General features: G+C 36.0%; 1 protein-coding gene across 10 annotated transcripts in view; it reads right to left on the bottom strand.

Moving 5' to 3' along the window:
- IPO11 (importin 11) overlaps window positions 1-21789 on the bottom strand; it is a 487981-nt gene that overhangs the window by 274365 nt on the left and 191827 nt on the right. For 2 of the 10 annotated variants that reach the window (XM_059916447.1, XM_059916448.1), the window contains one exon: window positions 3073-4469. The exons of 5 other annotated variants lie outside the window; for them this stretch is intronic. In XM_059916447.1, coding sequence (XP_059772430.1) covers window positions 4305-4469 — 165 coding nt within the window. In that variant the 3' untranslated portion in view covers window positions 3073-4304. Of the gene's footprint in view, window positions 1-3072; window positions 4470-10176; window positions 10341-17049; window positions 17583-21789 lie in introns of those variants that run through there. 3 more of the 10 variants (XM_059916455.1, XM_059916454.1, XM_059916449.1) reach the window with 3 other exon arrangements.

Below are 21789 nucleotides of genomic sequence, written 5' to 3'. Positions count from 1 at the left end.
ATGAAATTCCTATCAAATTACCAATGGCATTTTTCACACAACTAGAACAAAACAATCTTAAAATTTGTATGGAGATACAAAAGACCCCAAATGGCCAAAGCAATCTTGAGAAAGAAAAACAGAGCTGGAAGAATCAGGCTCCCTGACTTCAGACTATACTACAAAGCTACAGTCATCAAAACAATATGGTACTGATACAAAAATAGAAATATATATCAATGGAACAGGATAGAAAGCCCAGAAATAAACCCATGCACCTATGGTCAATTAATCTACAACAAAGGAGGCAAGACTATACAATGGAGAAAAGACACTCTCTTCAATAAATGGTGCTGGGAAAACTGAAAAGCTACATGCAAAAATTAAAATTAGAACAATCTTTAACACCATACACAAAAATAAACTCAAAATGGACTAAAGACCTAAATGTAAGGCTATACACTATAAAACTCTTAGAGGAAAACATAGGCAGAACACTCTTTGACATAAATCACAGCAAGATCCTTTCTGACCCACCTCCTAGAGTAATGAAAATAAAAACAAAAATAAACAAATGAGACCTAATTAAACTTAAAAGCTTTTGCACAGCAAAGGAAACCATAAACAAGACGAAAAGACAATCCTCAGAATGGGAGAAAATATTTGCAAATGAAGAAACTGACAAGGGAGTAATCTCCAAAATATACAAACAGCTCATGCAGGTCAGTATCAAAAAGACAAACAACCCAATCAAAAAGTGGGCACAAGACCTAAATAGACTCTTCTCCAAAGAAGACATACAGGTGGCCAAGAGGCACATGAAAAGATGCTCAACTTCACTAATTATTAAAGAAATGCAAATCAAAACTATGAGGTACTACCTCACACTGGTCAGAATGGTCATCATCAAATAATCTACACACAGTGAATGCTGGAAAGGGTGTGGAGAAAGCGGAACCCTCTTACACTGTTGGTGGGGATGTAAATTGATACAGCCACTATGGAGAACAGTATGGAGGTGTCTTAAAAAACTAAAAATAGAACTACCATATGAACCAGCAATCCCACTCCTGGGCATATACCCTGAGAAAACCATAATTCAAAAAGAGTCATGTACCCCAATGTTCACTGCAGCACTATTTACAATAGCCAGGACATGGAAGCAACCTAAATGTCCATCAATAGAGGAATGGATAAAGATGTGGTACATATATACAGTGGAATATTACTCACCCATAAAAAGGAACAAAACTGTGCCATTTGCAAAGACGTGGATGGGCCTAGAACCTGTCATACAGAGTGAAGTAAGTCAGAAAGAGAAAAACAAATATCATACATTAACATATATATATGGAATTTAGGAAAATGGTACAGATGAACCTATCTGCAAAGCAGAAATAGAGACGCAGACGTAGAGAACAAATGTATGGACACCAAGGGGGGCGGGGCAGTGGGATGGATTGGGAGATTGGTATTGATGTATGTACACTACTATGTATGAAGTAGATAGCTGGGTGAGAGCCTACTGTATAACAAAGGGGAAAAAAAAGGTGTAATCTGTTTGCAGGACATATATTAAGTTAACCTTAAAAATGCATTCCAATATATATTAGGTGCAGACAAATACTGTTTGATTCCACTTATATGAGGTACCTAGAATAGTCAAATTCACAGAGTCAGAACGTACACTGGTAGATGCCAGGGGCCGGGGGTGGGGTGGGCAGGGTGGGGAGGGAGAATGGGGAGTTCATTTTTAATGGGGAGAGAGTTTCAGTTTAGGAAGGTGAAAAATTCGGGAGATGGATGATGGTGACAGTTGCACAACAATGTGGATGTACTTAGTGCCACTGAACTGTACAGTTAAAATAGTATGTTTTATATTATGTGTCTTTTACCACAATAAAAAATCATTCAATAAAAAAAACCCAATCAAAAAATGGGCAGAAGACCTAAACAGACATTTCTCCAAAGAAGACATACAGATGGCCAAGAGGCACATGAAAAGATGCTCAACCTTGCTAATTATTAGAGAAATGCAACTCAAAACTACAATGAGGTATCACCTCACACCAGTCAGAATGACCATGATCAAAAACTCTACAAACAATAAATACTGGAGAGGATGTGGAGAAAAGGGAACCCTCCTGCACTGTTGGTGGGAATGTAAATTGATACAGCCACTATGGAGAACAGTATGGAGGTGCCTTAACAAACTAAAAATAGAGCTGTCATATGATCCAGCAATCCGACCACTGGGCAAATATCCTGAGAAAAACATGGTTTGAAAGGATACATGCATCCCAATGTTCATTGCAGCACTATTTACATGGAAGCAACCTAAATGTCCATCAACAGATGAATGGATAAAGAAGATGTGGTACATAGATACAATGGAATATTACTCAGCCATTAAAAAGAATGAAATAATGCCATTTGCAGCAACATGGATGGACGTGGAGACTATCAGGTGATAGTCTCCAGTGAAGTAAGTCAGATAAAGACAAATATAATATGGTATTACTTATATGCGGAATCTTAAAAAAAATGATACAAATGAACTCATTTACAAAACAGAAACAGATTCACAGAGTTATAGAACCAACTTATGGTTACCAGGGGGTAAGCGTGGAGGGGAAGGGACAGACTGGGAGTTTGGGATTGACATGTACACACTGCTATATTTGAAACAGATAACCAACAAGGACCTACTGTATAGCACAGGGAACTCTGCTCAATACTCTATAATAACCTAAATGGGAAAAGAATATGAAAAAGAATAGATACATGTATATGTATAACTGAATCACTTTGCTATACACCTGAAGCCAACACAACATTGTTAATCAACTCTACTCCAATACAAAATAAAAATTAAAAAAAAAAAGAAATATCATATTAAAGAAGCTTCTGGTCTTTAAATGAAAAGAGAGACTGAAAGGGTAACTAGGATTTGCTACTTGAAGCACTGCCACCTGCTAGGACAGAGTTAACACCAGGGCATGAAAGAAAACTTCCCTTTAAAATTCACTGGGCAATTTTTATGAACTCATTTTTTGTGAGGCAGGAAAAATAATCAGGCAAGCAAAGGTGAGGTATCTTTGGAAAATTTAATTTGGACCATATTTTCTTTCTTTTGCTTAAAACATCAAATATTTCCATACGCTTTGGGTTCCACAACTTACAAAGGGCAGTGGGTTTCCTGCAGTTACATACTGTACCCAACTTTCTATAGAAAGATCAGACATTTTCCAACCTTGCTTTTGAGTATTTTCTTTAAAATGTTTTAAACGTTCCTTACAGTCAATGGCAAGTAAAACAAAGTAAGGCTTTATTTTCTCCTTTTTCCCCGTTTTTGGTACTGCATGTTAGAGGAATAAGGAAGGAAGACTTGTCACATCAGTGTCGGTACCCTGGGGATCGCTGCTGAGTCCTCCACGTGTACCCATATCTTCGAGGCCCTGATGTACCCCTGCACTGAGGAACCTGAGATGGGTAAGTGCTGAACAGCCTGTCACAGCCATTTCGCAGCACAGGGGATCTGTGGCTGCTGGTTCCTGTCAGTGTTCACAGGGCTCCTGGCCTCCAGGGATAACAAAGGAACTAGGATCAAATCACGACCAGAGGTCTCCCACCTGGCCCTGCAGTACCACAGGTTCACATCTGCGGGCCTTACAATGTGCATTTAAAGACTAAATGTAATTACTGAAAATAACACAAGAAAAAAATCCCATTACTAATTCCCATATCAAATTACTAGAATGAAAATAAAAGCATTTGTCTGATAAAACATGTTTTCTATGTCAGATGAAAGCAACTCCCTTGCAAGATAATCTCAGTAATGTATATTTGTCACTATTCATATTCTTTTGCCTGGTACACAAATTTTTGTAATTTCATCATCTGAACAGTTTTGCCATTTTTCAAACTTGTAGTCTCATTAACTTAAAAAAGGGATAAGGCAGCCAAATTTAACTAATTTTGGTTGCAGAAAAACATCTCAGGCATTAGCCTTCTTCTTCTCAAGTGTTAAGAGCACATGATTAAAAGGTAACAGTTTCTTCTCTTAACAGGAAACTAAGCAGCTATTGTTGTCAAATCTATCTTTAGTAAACACAGGGCCCTCATAAATATAAAATTAAATTCTTTTGAGGAATAGTTTTGTGATTTTAGATATGCAGGATTTACATTTATTTGCTGAATTTTGTAGTAAAAAAACGTGTGGTCTTCCCATCTTTCTTTCAATACACAAGGGATTTCTCCATCGTCTCAGCAGGCTCTCACACACAGATGGCAGGCTGGTCATCTCAGCCACATGTCACGTGCTCTCAGAAGCCCTGCAAAAACTCCTGTAGCTGGGTGACGATCTCGGTGTCCACCGTTTCCATGAGGGACTGGAAGCCTTGCTCTCCCAGCAGCTCCTGCTGGGCCTTGAGCTTCTCGTAGATGAACTGCTGCAGTGACACGGTATGCACGGGGTCCTTCAGGGCCAGCTGCAGGACAGAGAGGAGCCACACTGTGTCACAGAGGCAAAACAAGTCCCTCTTACATGGGAGTGACTCAATTCTTTGTAATCTCTTTCACAGCAACAAAATTGCTTCTGCCTCCTTTCTTGCAAGGGATTCTAAAGGGAGCCTCATTGTGGAAAAGTTTGTCAAAGAAAATTTCACTCAATTAGTCTAACCTCACTTCCCTAGGGCCTCTAAGCATAGTCATCTGATTAGCCGACTTTCTCAACAGTTCATCCGTGTAAAGAATCAAAACCTGGTGGAAAGTATCCTAAAAGGAACATAACATGCCAAAGAGCACTTAAACACAATTGTCCAGGGTTCCTCATAGGAAGATCAGGTACTTTATTGTGGCAGCTTAGTGAGGCCCTCAGGACTGACAGAGGAAACACTGCCCTATCCTGGATTGCTATGCTACTTATATACATGTATATTCTTCTGGTTAAAAAAGAGAAAGAAAAATAATAAATAAAAATAGATTTTAACAACCCAAACACGTGCTCCTCCTCTCCCACTGGGATATTTGAAAAACAAAAGAAATATAATTAAATAAAAATAACCCATCCATCCACTTCCTAAAGATAACAATCACAACAGAGAACATTCTGGCCTTTTCTGTGCCTGTGGCATGCGCATACATACACATACATATATATACAATTAGTTCTGCTCTTTGCACTTATACTATCACACAAAAAATTCTACTCTAACACAGTTTAAGAATTCTAAATCAACTTATGTCATAATTTTTTTGTTATAGGCATGTTAAAGTAATCATGGTCTAGATTAAATATAATTTTAGCTATAATTTTGCTGAATAATCTTTCACAAACACTGTTCCATGTTACAATCTATACAGCCTTTCCTCTACATTTCAAATTATTTCTTGAGGATATCTACCACTATTTCAGAAGGATTACTAGATTAAAGTGCATAGACAATTTTATGACTCCTGATATATATTATCAGGTTGTTTTTCCTACGGTTTGTACCAACTTAAAAGGTATAAGAGTTTTCAGCTTGTGACACTGTTACCACTGGTATTATCAGTATTTAAATTCCTTAAAATCTAAGAATTGAAAAATAACACAACTTTGCTTTCAGCTATATATTGTTCTCATTATCAACAATGCTGAAAATGTGTAAGGCTTTAAGTAAAGTGCATGAGTTTCTGTGTGAGAAATTCTTCTCTTTCCTTTACTGAGACTCAATTCTATTCTACGCAGATGAAGTAGCTGAGTCAGATCTGCAGTTTGAACAATGTAAGTAGATTTTATTTTAGTTATTTTATTTTTTAACATCTTTATTGGAGTATAATTGCTTTACAATGGTGTGTTAGTTTCTGCTTTATAACAAAGTGAATCAGCTATACATATACATATATCCCCTAGATTTTAAAATAATGACCACAAATAGAAAATGTAACTGAGAGGTAGAGACATAGGAGGCATGAATGTGAAATTAAACCCCTTATGTGAACATTCCAGAGTTACAGGATAAATCCAAGGCAAGGGTAATTTCAATACTCATTCTCCTGGAAGATGGATAGGAGAAAGAACAGCAAGAAAAACTGCAGAGACAAAGCCCTAAATTCACAAGTCTTAAGATATCATTCTACAAAATGCATAGAAATTGAAGATGAACATTTAAAAATATCTGCTCCCTTAAGCAACATGCAATAATGTTCAATATCATTTTAATTAGTAAGCAATAGACCTCTTACTAAAGAGGATGTGAACTTTGTTGAAATATAAGTCACTAAAACCACCTGCTACAATATGAGTGAAAAGAAGCTGAGCTTGAAGCTGATGTTCAACAAGTCACTCCCACTACTGAAACAAAGCTTAAGAGTGTGGTTTAAATGCTGTTTCAATTTGCTCTAAGAAACTGTAAACAGTTAACTTATCACATCTCCACTCTTTAATTTCCAACAGACTAATAAAAAGGAAAAGTATCCCCATACTAAATCCCACCAGCTATGGCATAACACGACATTGGTATATTTTTTTTAAAGTGTATTGATCAGTCATTAGAAGATTAAAAGTATTTCTCTGTTTTGTAGGAAGAGTTGTGGAGCGAAGAAGGAATTTTAAAAAACATACAGAATCTCCAATTACATACCTTACAAGATCTTAAAAAAAAACCCCAAACCACAATACTTTTAGTGAAAAAAACTACACGTTCACAAATAAATGTCTGTTTTGACTTCTGGCAGACATTCCTTAATCACGGTTATTAATACCTTCTTTTGAAGAAATATATAAAACAGATTGACCAAATGATTCCCTAGAGAAGAATTATCATTGCACATGCACTAAAAATTTGAATGCAATAATGCCTATAGTCACTAGAATTAGGAGACCCTGAAGTCACTAACAACATTTTCAAAACTATTACTTTTATGCAAATAATGTACCACCTAACATAATGAACTTAATTATCTGATTTAATGTGAAAAAATACAGAATGCCTAGCATGTTTACTAGGTGGTATGTGCTTGAGAAAATAATTAGTTTTCTAACATAATAAGTAAATTATAACCAGGAAGATGTTGGACATTATATATAAACAAACATTAAGAAGACTCTAAAAGATGGAGAGAAGAAGGCAGCACAGCACCCAAGGAACAACATGGTGTTGAGTGCCCTTTCTTCTTGCCTCATAAATTCCAGATTTGGGGCTGAAGAAGCCAGCAACCTGGAAACACCAATGAGCACAGACAAAAAAAAGCTAAAACAAATAGCCTACTCTCTAGCCAAAGGACCAGGAAAGGGACCACAAAGCAAGACAAAAAACTTTTAGACAATAATTGCTCTACTTCAGCCAAACACCACAGAATAAACTGTGGCCCCAGTCCCACTGAGCTATTAGAAGGATTCAACCCACCTCCCATGTCTGTAGAGGTCCTTGGGGATCTTGAACTCTCCCCTTCCTCACCCAGGGAGGTATCAGTGGAAGCTTAGTGGGGAACATGGCCTCTTCCCCTACCTGGCAGTAACAAAAGTGGTACATTCACTTCTTCTGCCAGAGCAGTATCAGAAGAAGCCAGCTAAAACAGGTTTAAATAAGATGCAGAGTCTCATAACACAATACCAAAAATGCCCAGGTTTCAACAGAAATCACTCACAATACCAACCAAAAGGACAGGGCATGGGCAAGAGGGAAGTGGATTTAATTATAAAAGGGCAACTGAGAGCTCTTGTGCTGATAGAAATGTTCTATATCTTGGCTCATTAACGTCAATATTCTGGTTTTGAAGCCACAGTTTCGCAAGATGTTATCACTGGAGGACATGGACAGCAACAGTTTATAAACCAGAGAGATCATTAATCTGGCAGCCTCAATCACCAAGAATACACTAGGAGGCAAGGAATTAACTTCTGAAGATGAATGACCAAAATAGTTTGACACCTATATGCCCAAATTTAAACAAAGTATTCATAGAAGAATCTTACAAAATCAAATTATTTATTCTTCTTTCCCACACATTTCTAACAGATGTGATTACCTTTGTTTAGGTGCAGATTTGCTTAGATGCACAAATCTGAGGCGATAAATACCTGCTACAAGGAAAACAAAGGCAGCAATACTGAGGCTCAATTGACAATATGAACATATTGGGGATAATGGGAAGAAACAGAAAACTATTAAAAAACAGATCCAGACTAGATGCAATGTGTGGTATTTTGGATTGAATCCTGCAACTAAGAGCATTAGTGGAAAACTGGTGAAATTTAAATAAAGTCTGGAGTTTAGTTAATACTAATATACCAAAGTTGGTTTCTTAACTTTGATAAATGTACAGTACTAATGTAAGATGTTGATATTAGGGAAAACTGGGTGAAGGGTGCATGAGAACCCTCTGTACGACCTTTGCTACTTTTCTGTAAACCTAAAACTATTCCAACATAACAAGGTTATCTATCTTTATGCCAGTACCATACTGTTTTAATTACTGTGGCTTTGTAATATATTTTGAAGTTGGGAAGTGTGATGCCGCCAGCTTTGTTCTTTTTCAAAACTGTTTTGGCTGGCTATTCAAGGTCTTTTATGGTTCCATATGAATTTTAGAATTGTGTTTTTCATTTCTGTAAGAAATGCCATTGGGATTTTGATAGGAATTGCACTGAATTGGTAAATTGCTTTGGGTAGTATGGACATCTTAACAATATTAAGCCTTCCAATCCATGAACATGGATATCTATTTGTTTGTGTCTTTAATTTCTTTCATGAATGTTTCATAAGTTTTCAGTCTACAAGTCTTTCATTTCCTTAGTTAAGTTTATGCTTAAATATTTTACTCTTTTTGATGCTATTGTAAATGGGCTTTCTTAATTTCCTTTTCAGCTAATTATTTGCATATAGAAAACACACCTGATTTTTGTACGTTAATGTTTTATCCTGCAACTTTGCTGGATTCATTTATTAGTTCCAGCAGTTTTTTTAATGGTGTCGTCAGGGTTTTCTATATATAAGATCATGTCATCTGCAAGAGCGGACAATTTTACTTCTACCATTTCAATTTGTATGCCTTTAATTTCTTTTCCTTGCCTAACTGTTGTGGCTAGGATTTCCAGTACTATGTTGAACATACAGAGCAATGGAAATGAATAGAGAGATCAGAAATAAATCCACACATATAGAGTTACCTATAGATCTTCAATAATGGTGCCAAGAATGCACAGTGGGAAAAGGATACCCTCGTCAACAAACTGTGTTGGAAAACTGGATATCCATATGCAAAAGAATGAAACCCTCATCTTACACCACACATAAAAATCTACTCAAAATTAATTAAAGACTTAAACATAAGACCTCAAACTGTAAAACTCTAGAAGAAAACATAGGGGAAAAGATTCATGACAGTGGCCTTGGCAATGATTTCATGGATATGATATCATAACCAAAACACACATGCAACAAAAGCAAAAACAAACAAGGGAAACTATGTCAAACAAAACTTTAAAAAGTTATTTTAAAAAAAGGATTCAGACTAAAAAAGTACATAGCTCTTGGCCATTTGGTTGGGGGACAAGCTGCCCTAGACACTTCAATTAGCTGACACAAATGTTCATTATATATACAGAATGTCTAAGCAGCAAGACTTGCAAGCTCACTTTCAAAATGAGAAAAACTGACAACCCTAAGCTTTGAATGACATCCAAAGTTGATTTTTCTCATGTTAACGGCATCAATAGATGCCACTAGAATACAGACTGCCAAGTTCTTGGTTTGTTCTCTTTCTGTTGCTTCCATATGCCTAACTCCCATTCTTGCCCTTCAAGAAAGCACATGATTATTTAAGAAATATTTCCTTTAAAATGGTTATGATAACATTAGGAACCTTATAACAGGTTTCAGTTATTAGCAGAATATAACTAGCTAGAATTCCTGACTCCAGGGTTATACCTAATAAATGAAGTGCTAAATAACCTGACTTACTTCAAAAGTACATACATTGGATTTTAATAAGCAAGTCCGGTATTCCCTGGTTCTGAAATTATTACTTGAAATTATGACTTGAAGAACAGTTCCGTATGGTTCTGTACAGTTCAGAATGGTTGAACTGTATATGAGGTCCTTCTGTTGGTAACTATATAGCCTTCTGACCTACAACAATTGACCCACAGGTGTTTAATCTTTAAAGCTGGTACAAGATTTTTAGCTCCTGTGGTGCTACTTACCAAGATGTACATTTCTTGTTCTTTGAGATTTTTATTCCTTAAAACTAAAATATATTTCACTGCATTAATCTTCAATTTCACCCAGCAGATATTCGGTAAAGTTGAATCTTTTATTTGTCTTAGGTTATGTGGCATACTGTGTAACTGCTCACTTTTCAAGTCTCCATACAACCTATGATAATTTTCAGAAATTATTTACTGTAACATTTTTTCATATGATGTTTTGCTAAAGAGAAAGTTTCTTACCTTAGAAAAATACAGAAGATCTTTTAAAAAATAATATACTTTCTATGAAGCCTGGTAGATTATGTATAAACACATTTGCTATGCAACAGGCCAAAAATCTTAAAGAAAAATTTGCTTATAACAATGTGTAACCATGTGGTCTTCAAAAATTCCGTAGTTTGATGAAAATATCTTTTGTTTAAAATTATCTTCTGTTTTGACCTCTGATTGTTTCACCATAGGTAACTCAATTTCTAAAATATATCTAAAACGTCTAAATTTCTAGAATCTCTTAGGATATAAACTCTTTTAATTTGGTGGCTTAACAAAGAGCTTGAGGCCTGCAGATGCCAACCAGAACCCACCTCATTAATAGGGCTTGGCAATGCAAATTTAGTCACTAATTACACCAAGTGTGAAACACAAATTCCAAGGGAGCCACCTGAGACTTTTACTTTATTCTATTTTAAAATGTATTTTTATTTTAATCACTGTTGTGGCTGTTCCCTGAACTACAATTTCTATCTGATGAGCTTGTAAGTAAAGGAACTATTTACACTGCTACGTCTAGAAAGACTGGGACCCAGACTTAATGAGATAAAAATGACAGCACATGCCTATCTCAGTGACAAAAACTTAAATTTCAACTTAGTAATTAGCTTGTAACCTAGGTTTTCTGATACAATTATTATTCTCTCCACCAGTCCTAGACCATTACTACTTGGGTATTTTTACTCTAGTTTCAATTTTTTTTCAATTTTTTTCTAGTTATACCTTTCATTGTAGGGTGCATCAAATCTTTGTAAAGTAAGCTTAAGAGAAATGCAAAATTTAAACAATGCGCCAAAGTATTGATTTCAAGTCCAGCTCTGAGGAACAGAACATCTGCTTATTTCTTCACATTTGTCTCAGTATAGAATGTTCTTCATGAGAGCAATGAAACAGAAATCAAAATATTATATTTATATTTACTAAACTCCAAACACAAGCAAGGCATGTGCTAGGCACAGGCTAGGTCCTTCACCTATAGTATTTCATTTAAAACTCACAGTAAGGAATCCTAAGGAGGCAAGGGAGCCTTCAGCAATTTAACCAAAAATCCTTAAAGAACAGTGGTTCTCACCCTTGGCAGCACACTGGGAATCGTTTGTGAAACTTTTAAAAATGCTGACGTCCAAGTCTTACTTCTACAAATTCTGATTTAACTGGCTTCAGGCATCAGGATTTTTAAAAGCTCTCCAGGTAATTCTGATGCACATCTAAGTGTTACAGAAAAATTTGGAAAAACCAGCTTTGAGGACTAAGATCTCAAGTGAACCTAAAAAAAACTCTGTATTTTTACATTCAGTAAAATAAAAGAATACAGGTAATAGACTAAATAAAACATATGAAACTTAATTCCCATTTACCACCATCTGTTTCTAGAAACTCGTCAGGGCTCCCTTTCTCTCTTCGTTTCAATGAGGCAGTTTTCAATTCCTTTTGCTTTACTGTGTGCATACTAGGCAATGTCACTGTCTTTCTTTTTTTTCTCATTGTCTGATTCCTCCACCATCCCAAAGTTTAATGCCTTTTGACGTTTGGCTTTTGACTCTAGAATTCACTATCCAGTGGTATGCTTGTGTTTAGTTTTAAAAAGTTATTCTTTTAACGTGTTAAAAGCATATTATTATTCTATTCCTATTTCAATAGAAGCTTTGCCAGGGATAAATGGTGAATTTAATGCTAGATTCAATTTGCTAAGGGCAATTTATATTTTTGCACCTATTTTTATAAATCTAAAAATTTACTGTTTTTCTTTTTTCTGTTTCATTCTTTTCCTGACAATTCCCACAGCTTTCTAGGTTTTAGAATAGTTCAACTAGCACAGCATTACCTGTTCCTTAAATTTTCATACTACAAAAGGAAGGAAGAAAGAAAAGAATGAAGGAAAAAAGGGAGAAAGAAGGAGAAAAAAATGGGAGAGGGAGAGAAGGAAAGCTGCTGCCAAAAGGATGTCATTAGAAAAATTAAACGCATTAAACTGCTTATTTTAATTGATAGTACATTCCAATAAAACCACTTGTAAAATAAGCATATAAATGTTACTGAGTACTGGGGGAGGGTGTTTTATTGTCCTTTTTTTTGAGGAGCGGGGAGGCAATTTAAAACATTTCTTCCATGGCTGTTATACATCTATTTCTACCTGGTTCTAAGTTTTTTGTTTTCTGTGCTTTTTTTTTTTTTTTTTTGGTAATTTACATTTTATTTAAAAGTTGTCCATTCTGACAAGATTTTCCATTGATTAGCCAAGAGCTGCACGTATAACTCCTGAAGTTATATGTGTCCTTATCTCTAATATTGATATTTATATTCACTCCCCCACCCCTTGATTGTGGCTCACGAGAGTAGCAGCTCATGGAGGTCAGGTGGGCAATGGAGCTTTTTTTTAAGCTCAGGTCCATCTCACAGTGGGACCAGTAGGTTACCCATCTTGTGGCTATTTCCCAGTTCCAGATTGTGTAACTGGAACACACATACTTAGCATCTGGAAGAATCCCCATATTGGGTTCTAGGTTTCCTAAGGTTGACTTTTTACTTTTTACTAACAACTTGAAATGAGTTTTGGGTTGATTTATTTTCATTCTTTCTTGTTTGATAATAAAATTACTTAAGGCTATGTATAATTTAGTTGTACCCACATGTTTTTATGCGTAATAATCTCACTTGCAAGTTTCCTCTTTAAAATATCATTTTAAAAACATCATATGACCAATATTTTTCTCAACAATCGCTTAATTTCGGGTTTCACTTCATTGCAGTCTGAGAATATGACCTGTACTATTTCTACTCTAAAAAATTGGAGGTATTTTTGTAAGCCTTGAATATGCTCTTTTTTAAATGTTTTATGAACATTTAAAAAAATGTATGTTCTATTTATAGGGTAGAATATTTATTTTACAGCTACTAAATTAACTTTACTGATTATATTATTCAGATTTGTCACTACACAAACACTAGGAGATCCTCTTAGGTTCAACTTAACATACAGGATCACAAGACTACTATAGGCTATCCTTAACATCAGTTTACTCAAAAGGCCATGGGGATGACATGATATCGCAAAATGGAAATGTGTAGAAAGATAAATTTTGCACCAATAAAAATGTTATGATCATAGGTGTATTTTTGGAACCCTGTAAAAATATGCTGCCTTTTCAAATGACTGTTTTCATGTTTTATGAAAGCATTTCTACTCTAAACCAATTTAACCAAATTAAGGACTATCTCCATTCAATTTCCAGCAACAGAGTTATCTCTTTACACTAAAAATAAATCAATTCTAATATATAACTAAATTAATAAATAAGAGGAAGATGCCCTCCTTCCAGTCATCTTAACATCAGAGTAAAATGACTATATAACAAAGTGTAATAGAATACTGAATTTAATAACATCAATGTTATTAAATTAGATAACAACGGCCTGCTAGATATCTAAATATGTTACCACTTAGCAATGCCTCTGATTCTACTTCCTACTCAAAGATATTATTAATACTCATGTTTGTCCAATCTGTGACATAATATACTATAAAACCAAATATGTGCCATAATACATTGATCCAATTATATGTAGTTTCCAGGTGATACAGAGAATGGAAAAGATTTATAAACAGAAACAGTGAAGAAAACTCAGATGAGATTTTCTATTTGCCATCCAAATGCTATCTTTGGATATGCTCAGTTTTCTGAATATCATTTATTTCTGTGTGTAACCTTATTAGAGAGACTGAGAACATCAGAGTGAGCCATCTACAGGCAACACCAGCTCCCTTCTCTCTGCTTATTGCTCCAACTGCCCCTATGGTTCCAGGGAGTGAGATCACTGAGCAAATATTACGAGAATCTCTACTTTCCTGATAAAATGCTCTACAAGGTCAAGCTATCAGGTGAAGGATCGAAGTGTAAGTGCTATAAACAGGAAATTCCAAAAGAGAACTTTTAAAGCCAAGAACGTTTAATAAGGAGCCAGTCAGCGCCCTCAATCTATTTCAAAAACTGGGATTATCATTTATCAAATTGTAAACCATCAATAATTTATAAAAATGACAGAATATGACGGGAATGAAAACTTTCCATTCTGACCATCTGCTGATATACCAAAATTGTTAGAGAATTTGCAGTATTTTAAGACCTGCATTAATTCACTATTTCTGTGAAGGGAAAAACTGTTCTATGGCTGTTTAACCTACATTTGCTGGAGTACCTGAAATGATCTCATACATGATTTAAATTACATTGTGTGTTTATTGTAGTAGGCATGCTTGGCACTAAACAAAGGAATAACTACACAGCAGTGCCTCCAGAACTGAATTATCTGTGGAAGTCAAGTGGAAAACTCAAAAAACAGCAACACTGTGATTAACAAAGATGTAACACTATGACAAGTCTTTAGAAAACAACACAATTCAAGCATTTCAAAATGTCTGTCCCACTATTACCTTTTAATGTTGGAGTTTATTTAAGTCTTGGAGAACCAAGCCTATCAACATTTGTTTACATAAAAACAGAGTAATCACTATCAGAATATCTACAATACCCATCGGATTTAAGACCATAAATGATCTTGTACCAGTCTCTGAGAATTACGCTTGTTCTTTATTCAAGGAATAAATTCATAGTGAAATGGAACAAGCAGAGTTTTAGAAGCAATTCATCAACACCTAGTTACCAAAGGCCAGATCTTTCCTGAAAAAAGTTCACCCAAATCTCCAGCTCATGTTAACTGCTGACTTACACGTTTAAGAAATGTGCTACCACTAGCATCTAATTCAATGAAAAGTTACTGAGAATCCATCTTGTACCATTCTACATCCACACCCTGTATGTAAAACATGTTTGGGGGGTGGGATGGAGTTAAGGTAACAGGAAAATTAGTGGTGTGATAAATTTTTATATTAAATAGTAAAAAGCTGCTGCATCAAATGTCCTTTGGAATGAGGCAGCACTGTGTGTATGTGTGATGAAGGGAGGAGGTAAAGAGAGAAGATGGGGGAGGTGAAGAGGGTGCTGGCAGACAACAAAGAGAAGATATTGCTCTCAGGTATCCAGGTCAGAAGAAAGCTAGCTGGTTATGTGGTACATCCAATGGCATCGGTATTCACTGGGTGGAAGCAGTTAATCTGTAGTTAAATGAATGGCGTAGGAAATGAATGGAGTAGGAAAACACTGTCAAGTTCTCTTAGCAAGCATAACATTGCAAGCCTCTCCCCAACTGTATGGTTAAGCACAATCTCAAACCTTTTCTCGCCAAAAGTTTTCTGCTCTATTTTTTCATTTATTGAGAAATTTTTTAAAAAGCCATCAGATAGGGCTTCCCTGGTGGCGCAGTGGTTGAGAATCTGCCTGCCAGTGCAGGGGACACGGGTTCGAGCCCTGGTCTGGGAAGATCCCACATGCCACGGAGCAACTGGTCCCGTGAGCCACAATTACTGAGCCTGCGCGTCTGGAGCCTGTGCTCCGCAACAAAAGAGGCCGCGATAGTGAGAGGCCCTCGCATCGCGATGAAGAGTGGCCCCTGCTTGCCACAACTAGAGAAAGCCCTCGCACAGAAACAAAGACCCAACACAGCCATAAATAAATAAAAATAAAATAAATTAATTAAAAAAAAAAAACACACAGTATCTATGAAGTGCAATAAAACAAGTCTGCCTGCATTTAAAAAAAAAAAAAAAGCCATCAGATGGTAAATTTCTTTTTAAATACATATACTGGGTTGGCCAAAAAGTTCGTTCGGATTTTCCCAAACTTCTTGGCCAACCCAATACATCTGGTCTACAATGAAAATAAATGAGAATAGGATTTACATGAGAAACACTGGCTTGATAACCAACTTAGTTAGAACATATAGGTATTCTGCAAAATAGCCAATAAGTGATTTTTTCCCCAAATAATTGAGTTTTACAACAACAACAAAAAAATGACAAAGTGAAAAGATCCCCTTTTATTTAGAGAAACTCTTGACAGGATGTATTACAGTTTTTTTGAGTAGAACACAATTTTGTTTATAAAAGACAAAACCGTTTATAACATGCACTTATAGCTGTTCAGTTAAAAGAAAATCTGTGTGGATTTTTGGTGCAGTGGGCCCCACAGGTGGCAACCTGTCAGGGATGATGAAAGGTAAGGGTTAATGGAGAGGCTGCATTGTTAATAGTTCTGGAGTTTGTGGAAATGAACAAAGGAAACAAAGAAGAGAGCCTATAGTTTGACAATCAGTCACATTACATAACGGCCATTTTCTTAAAGAAAAAAATGAACATCTATAAAATTCGTATGTAAAGTATGCTAAGGAGTTATGAGACAAAGATCTATACAGATAACTTTAGTTCAAAGGAAAGAGAAGAAACAGTTATTAATAAGCAAGGCCTTCTACCCATGAAATGTGAATGTAACAATGAAAATGTGGACATAGTATTTCTGGAATTTAGGGTTTATACCCTAATTCACAAAATTCAAATGGTATCTGAAGTTTCATGGTCCACTGTCATTTATGCAGTCATAGCAGATGAATAAGCAAATTCATGGTAGAATATGGTTGTACAACAATCTTCTACAACACAAATCTGACCAGGTCACTCCTTTGATGACAACTTTTTAACGGCTCCCTATTCCTACCAAATAAAATCCAAATTCCTAGCTTTCTATGGCTGCTGTAACAACCACAAATTTATTACCTTCTGGTTCTGTAGATTAGAAGGCCAGAACAGTCTTACTGGGCCAAAATCAAGGTGTGTCAGCAGGGCTGCCTCCCTTTCTGAAGGCTCCAGGGGAGAATCTGTTTTCTTGGCTCTTCCAGATCTAGAAGCTTTCTTCCTCCATCTTCAAAGCAATAGCAGGTCGAGTCTTTCTGACACTGCATCATTCTGACCCTCTCCCTTCTGCCTCCCTCTTCACTTTTTTTTTTTTTAAATTTTTTATTTATTGATTTTTGGCTGTGTTGGGTCTTCGTTTCTGTGCGAGGGCTTTCTCTAGTTGCGGCAAGCGGGGGCCACTCTTCATCGCGGTGCGCGGGCCTCTCACTATCGCGGCCTCTCTTGTTGCGGAGCACAGGCTCCAGACGCGCAGGCTCAGTAATTGTGGCTCACGGGCCTAGCTGCTCCGTGGCATGTGGGATCTTCCCAGACCAGGGCTCGAACCCGCATCCCCTGCATTGGAAGGCAGATTCTCAACCACTGCGCCACCAGGGAAGCCCCCTCTTCACTTTTAAGGACTCTTGTGATTACATTTGGCCCACCTGGATAATCTCCCTTATGATCAGCTGATTAGCAACCTTAATTCCACTTTGCTGTGTAACAAAACATAGTCATAGATGATACAACATATTCACAGGCTCCAGGGACTAACTACGACATGGATATGCCTGAAGATGAAAGGGATTATTCTGCCTACCACACTTATCATATGGTATACCAGGCCCTCTACAACCCACCTTTTTTTTTGACACACAGTAGGCAGCTAAATAAATGTCTGACATTCCTGCCACTACCCACAGTTCAGTGAAATAAAACAAAGAATTACTTGTCCTGAGTATTGCAGGATGTTTAGCAGCATCCTTGGCTCCTACCCACTAAATGCCAGTAGCACTTCTCTGGCCTTGTGACAATAAAAAATGTCTTTCAGACAATGCTGTAAGTCCCCTGGGGGGGGGGGGCAAAATTACACTCAGTTGAGAACCACTATTAAACAAGGATTTACTGTTTGTATGTAAAAGTAAATGTAAACCTACTTAATTCACACAATGACATAAAGCCATTTTGACTAGGGTTAAGAAAGTCATCAGTTTCTTCATTTCTTCCAGCTCAGTAAGAAAGCGTGGGGAAGAAATTAATTCTGGTTTAAGTTAAAAGAAAGTTACAAATAACACCTGGATAGTTTCTATAACAAAATCTTTCCTCTTTTATATCTGTTTTTATTTTAAAGTAATTTATTTCAAGGTGACAGTTCCTGAAAAATCCAATGACTTATTAATATGATCTTCACATAAATAAGTACAAAATTGTGCAAAGCTGTTTTAAATCATTTCACTTTGCTAGGGTTTATGTAAAAATGAATTAGAGTGGCTAGGATATAGTGAAATCCGTATCATTTAATTTGTAAATTCTTTAGTTAACAAATCCTCTTTCATCAGAAGTGATATTTTATTTGTGAACATATCACTTTATGCAGGAGAATTAAATCATTTTAATTGTTTTAAATTAATATAAATGGACATGTTCTTTCTCATATTTTCTTCATTTGACTCTGAATCATGGTAGCACACCCTAGCTTTTGGTATAAGCTATGTCTTTATTCACATCACACAGTTAGGGTGAGACAACAAAGAAGCAATTGCTTACAATGCACTGCTCAAAAGAACTAGCTGGAGTACGTATATATGTATGTATGTATGTATTAGACTGATCTAAGGAATATTCTAAAAGGAAAATAAATCTGCAATTCTTAGCATCAAAATAGCCAGTCTTATGCCTCTGACTTTCAAACAATACAGTTTTTGCTGTTTTCCAGCATAACTCTTTCCCACTTCAGACCAAGGTAATTAACAATTATTTAGTAAGTGTTCAGTTTACCTTAAAAGTTATATTATGGTGAATTTTCAAGTAAAATATCCTCAGAAACATCATTAATGAGTATTAAAACACATTGTTAGGCTACAGTAATTAAAATAGGCAGGGTTACAGACTACAATTTGGAGTTCTGAAATAAATCCGTGCAAATCTGGCAACGGAGAATCTGATTGATAAAGATGGCATTTCAAAACAGTAAAGACAAGACAGGCTACTGATTAATTTTGTGACACAAGCCATATGTGTATGTATGTGCGTGTGTGTATTTATATATTTATTTACATATACATGTATATACAAAAAAAGCTGATGCTCTACTTCACTCCTTTATCAAAAAATTTCCAGTTAAAGATTTAAATGAAATAAGCCCATAAAAACACAAGAAATGATTTCTTAAGAGTGGGGTAGCCATTCCAATCACTCCATAAAACCATACACAACAAAATAAGAGTTCGAAAACAAAGTCAAAAACCAAAAAAATGCCGTCAAATTAAAGAGGTGAAAACAACTACCATGGAAAACTCAATATACAGTGATGATCTCTCAAAGAGCAGTGCAGATCTGGATTGATCATGTCCTCAGAAGACAGCACTTCATCTTTCAGAAAGAGGGTCAAATGAAGTGAAAAGAAAACAAGCCTCACTGATAGCTGTGAGGGGAAATCTGAGAACTGAAGCAGAGACAATTTGCAAAACTGTACCAGGACTCACAAAACAGAAAAACTATCCTAAACCATGACATGCAAAACAAGCAATCTAAACCCATACTATTTTACCACAGCTCATTTAGATCCACGTATTCCAAGACGAGAAAACTGACAACTGATCCAATGGTAACTGCATGAACTTGTGTTAAAGGTAAGACCAATGACTGACCCAGCAAATTGACTAGCTTACAAATTCTGACCAATCCCTGACAAGACCATTCTGTAACTAAACTCCAGCTCCCTAAACCCTATAAAACTCTTCCTTGATTCATTCACTGTGACACATCCTATGGTTCTCCAATGTGTACATTCTCCCTTGTAGTAGCAAGCTAATAAACCTAACTTTGTTCCTAGTTTTAGATAGATATAGATAGATAATAGATAGGTAGATAGATAGATAGATAGAAACAAAGATGAGAATTAAGGGCTGATTTCTTTAATCTATAAACAGCTTGTTCAGGTTACTGACTGTCGCCTAATAAACTAGTCCAAACTAGGTGGCATAAAATAACAACTATTTTTTAATGTTAATGGAGTCAGTGAAGCCATCTTGGAGTTGGAACCACCTGAAGAGTCACTCACTCATGTGTCTAGCAGTTAATGCTGGTTGTTTTCTGGGACTTCTGCTGGGAAAAATAAGACCTATGTTCTCCTTGTGGATGCTTGGGTTTCCTTACAGCATGGCAGCTGGCTTCCAAAAATAAGTGTCCCTAGAGAACAAGGTGGAAGCTATATCTAATTATCTAGACTCAGAAGTCATAAAGCACCAGTCAAGCCTGACCACTTTCAACAAAAGGAAATACAGGCCTAACATCTTAATGGGGAAGAATGTCAAAGTCACATTTTAAGAATAGCATACGGAATAGGAGATATTATTATGACCATTCTTGGGAAACATAATCTGTCAGAAAACTCTTATTTAAAAGCAAAAAAACAAACAAATAAAATTTCTAATAGAAAAATATAAACAAGTCATTCATCAAACAAAGGGATATAAATGAGCTACAAGCATCTGAAAAAGGCTCAGCCTCACTCATAATTAGAGAAAGTACATTAAACAACAAATTACTGCTTTCTAACTATCATATTGTCCAGGGTACAGAACAACTCATGTACCACCACTGGGCACATAAACTTAAATTGTTAGTTGTTTACCTTGAAGTGACGTGCTTACTTTCGAGAAAATGCATGCCTAATGCTCAAGTCTGAATGATCATGTTTACCTTTCAGCTGCTCTTCCACTTCCACATTCAAGTAGTGTTCATGAAAAAGGTTTAATTCAGCTCACAACTCAATCACAAAAGTACTTTTCCTCAAGACCAACCACTATCAGAGAATATTCCCATTTTGACACAGAAAATATTTAAAAGATGAGCACTCAAGAGTGGAGATATATGAAAATTAGTAATTTGTACTATGTCATCAAAGACATTCTTAAATGAAACTGGCTTTAAAAAACAAAAAACTAAGTGTACGGTAGTGGAGAATATGATGACTGCTAGTATAGTTTGCTGTCACTGACCTTATTAATGCTGAAGTGCCAGCAGTTATACCCACCACTGGGTACCCAACATTGTTTTAGCACCACCAGTACAAATGTTCACACAATGAAAAGGGAAATAATGTCTTAGTATTATTATGAAATCATCATTATTATTATTATTATGAAACAGTAATACTGTTGAAAGGGTCTGGGGAACCCCTAGTTATCTGTGGGCTACACTTTGAGAACTGCTGCACAAGAGATGCATGGGATGGAGATCCATTCAATGGAATGTCATCGTGTGCAGCTATTAGAAGAAATAATGCAAATCTAAATTTATGTACAGGAAATATGCTCATGCATTTACTACATTTAAGAGGAATCAAGCAGCAAAATAGAATGTATAGTGTTTCTAATTTGTGAACTACATACAGATGTTTATATATGTAAACTAAATGTTTGGAAAGATACATATAATGTTAGTAAACGTTGCGTTGGGGAAACGGTATTCCACATTATACAATGATTTTGTGATTTTTTAAAATAAGTATAGGTTACTTTTATAATTAAAAAAAAGTCTTCAAAATAGGAACTTCCTT

Source organism: Balaenoptera ricei, chromosome 3, assembly GCF_028023285.1.
Source record: "Balaenoptera ricei isolate mBalRic1 chromosome 3, mBalRic1.hap2, whole genome shotgun sequence".
NCBI classification, from domain to species: Eukaryota; Metazoa; Chordata; class Mammalia; order Artiodactyla; family Balaenopteridae; genus Balaenoptera; species Balaenoptera ricei.
Note: the sequence above shows the minus strand (reverse complement) of the source record. Positions and strands in the feature narration are given on the sequence as shown.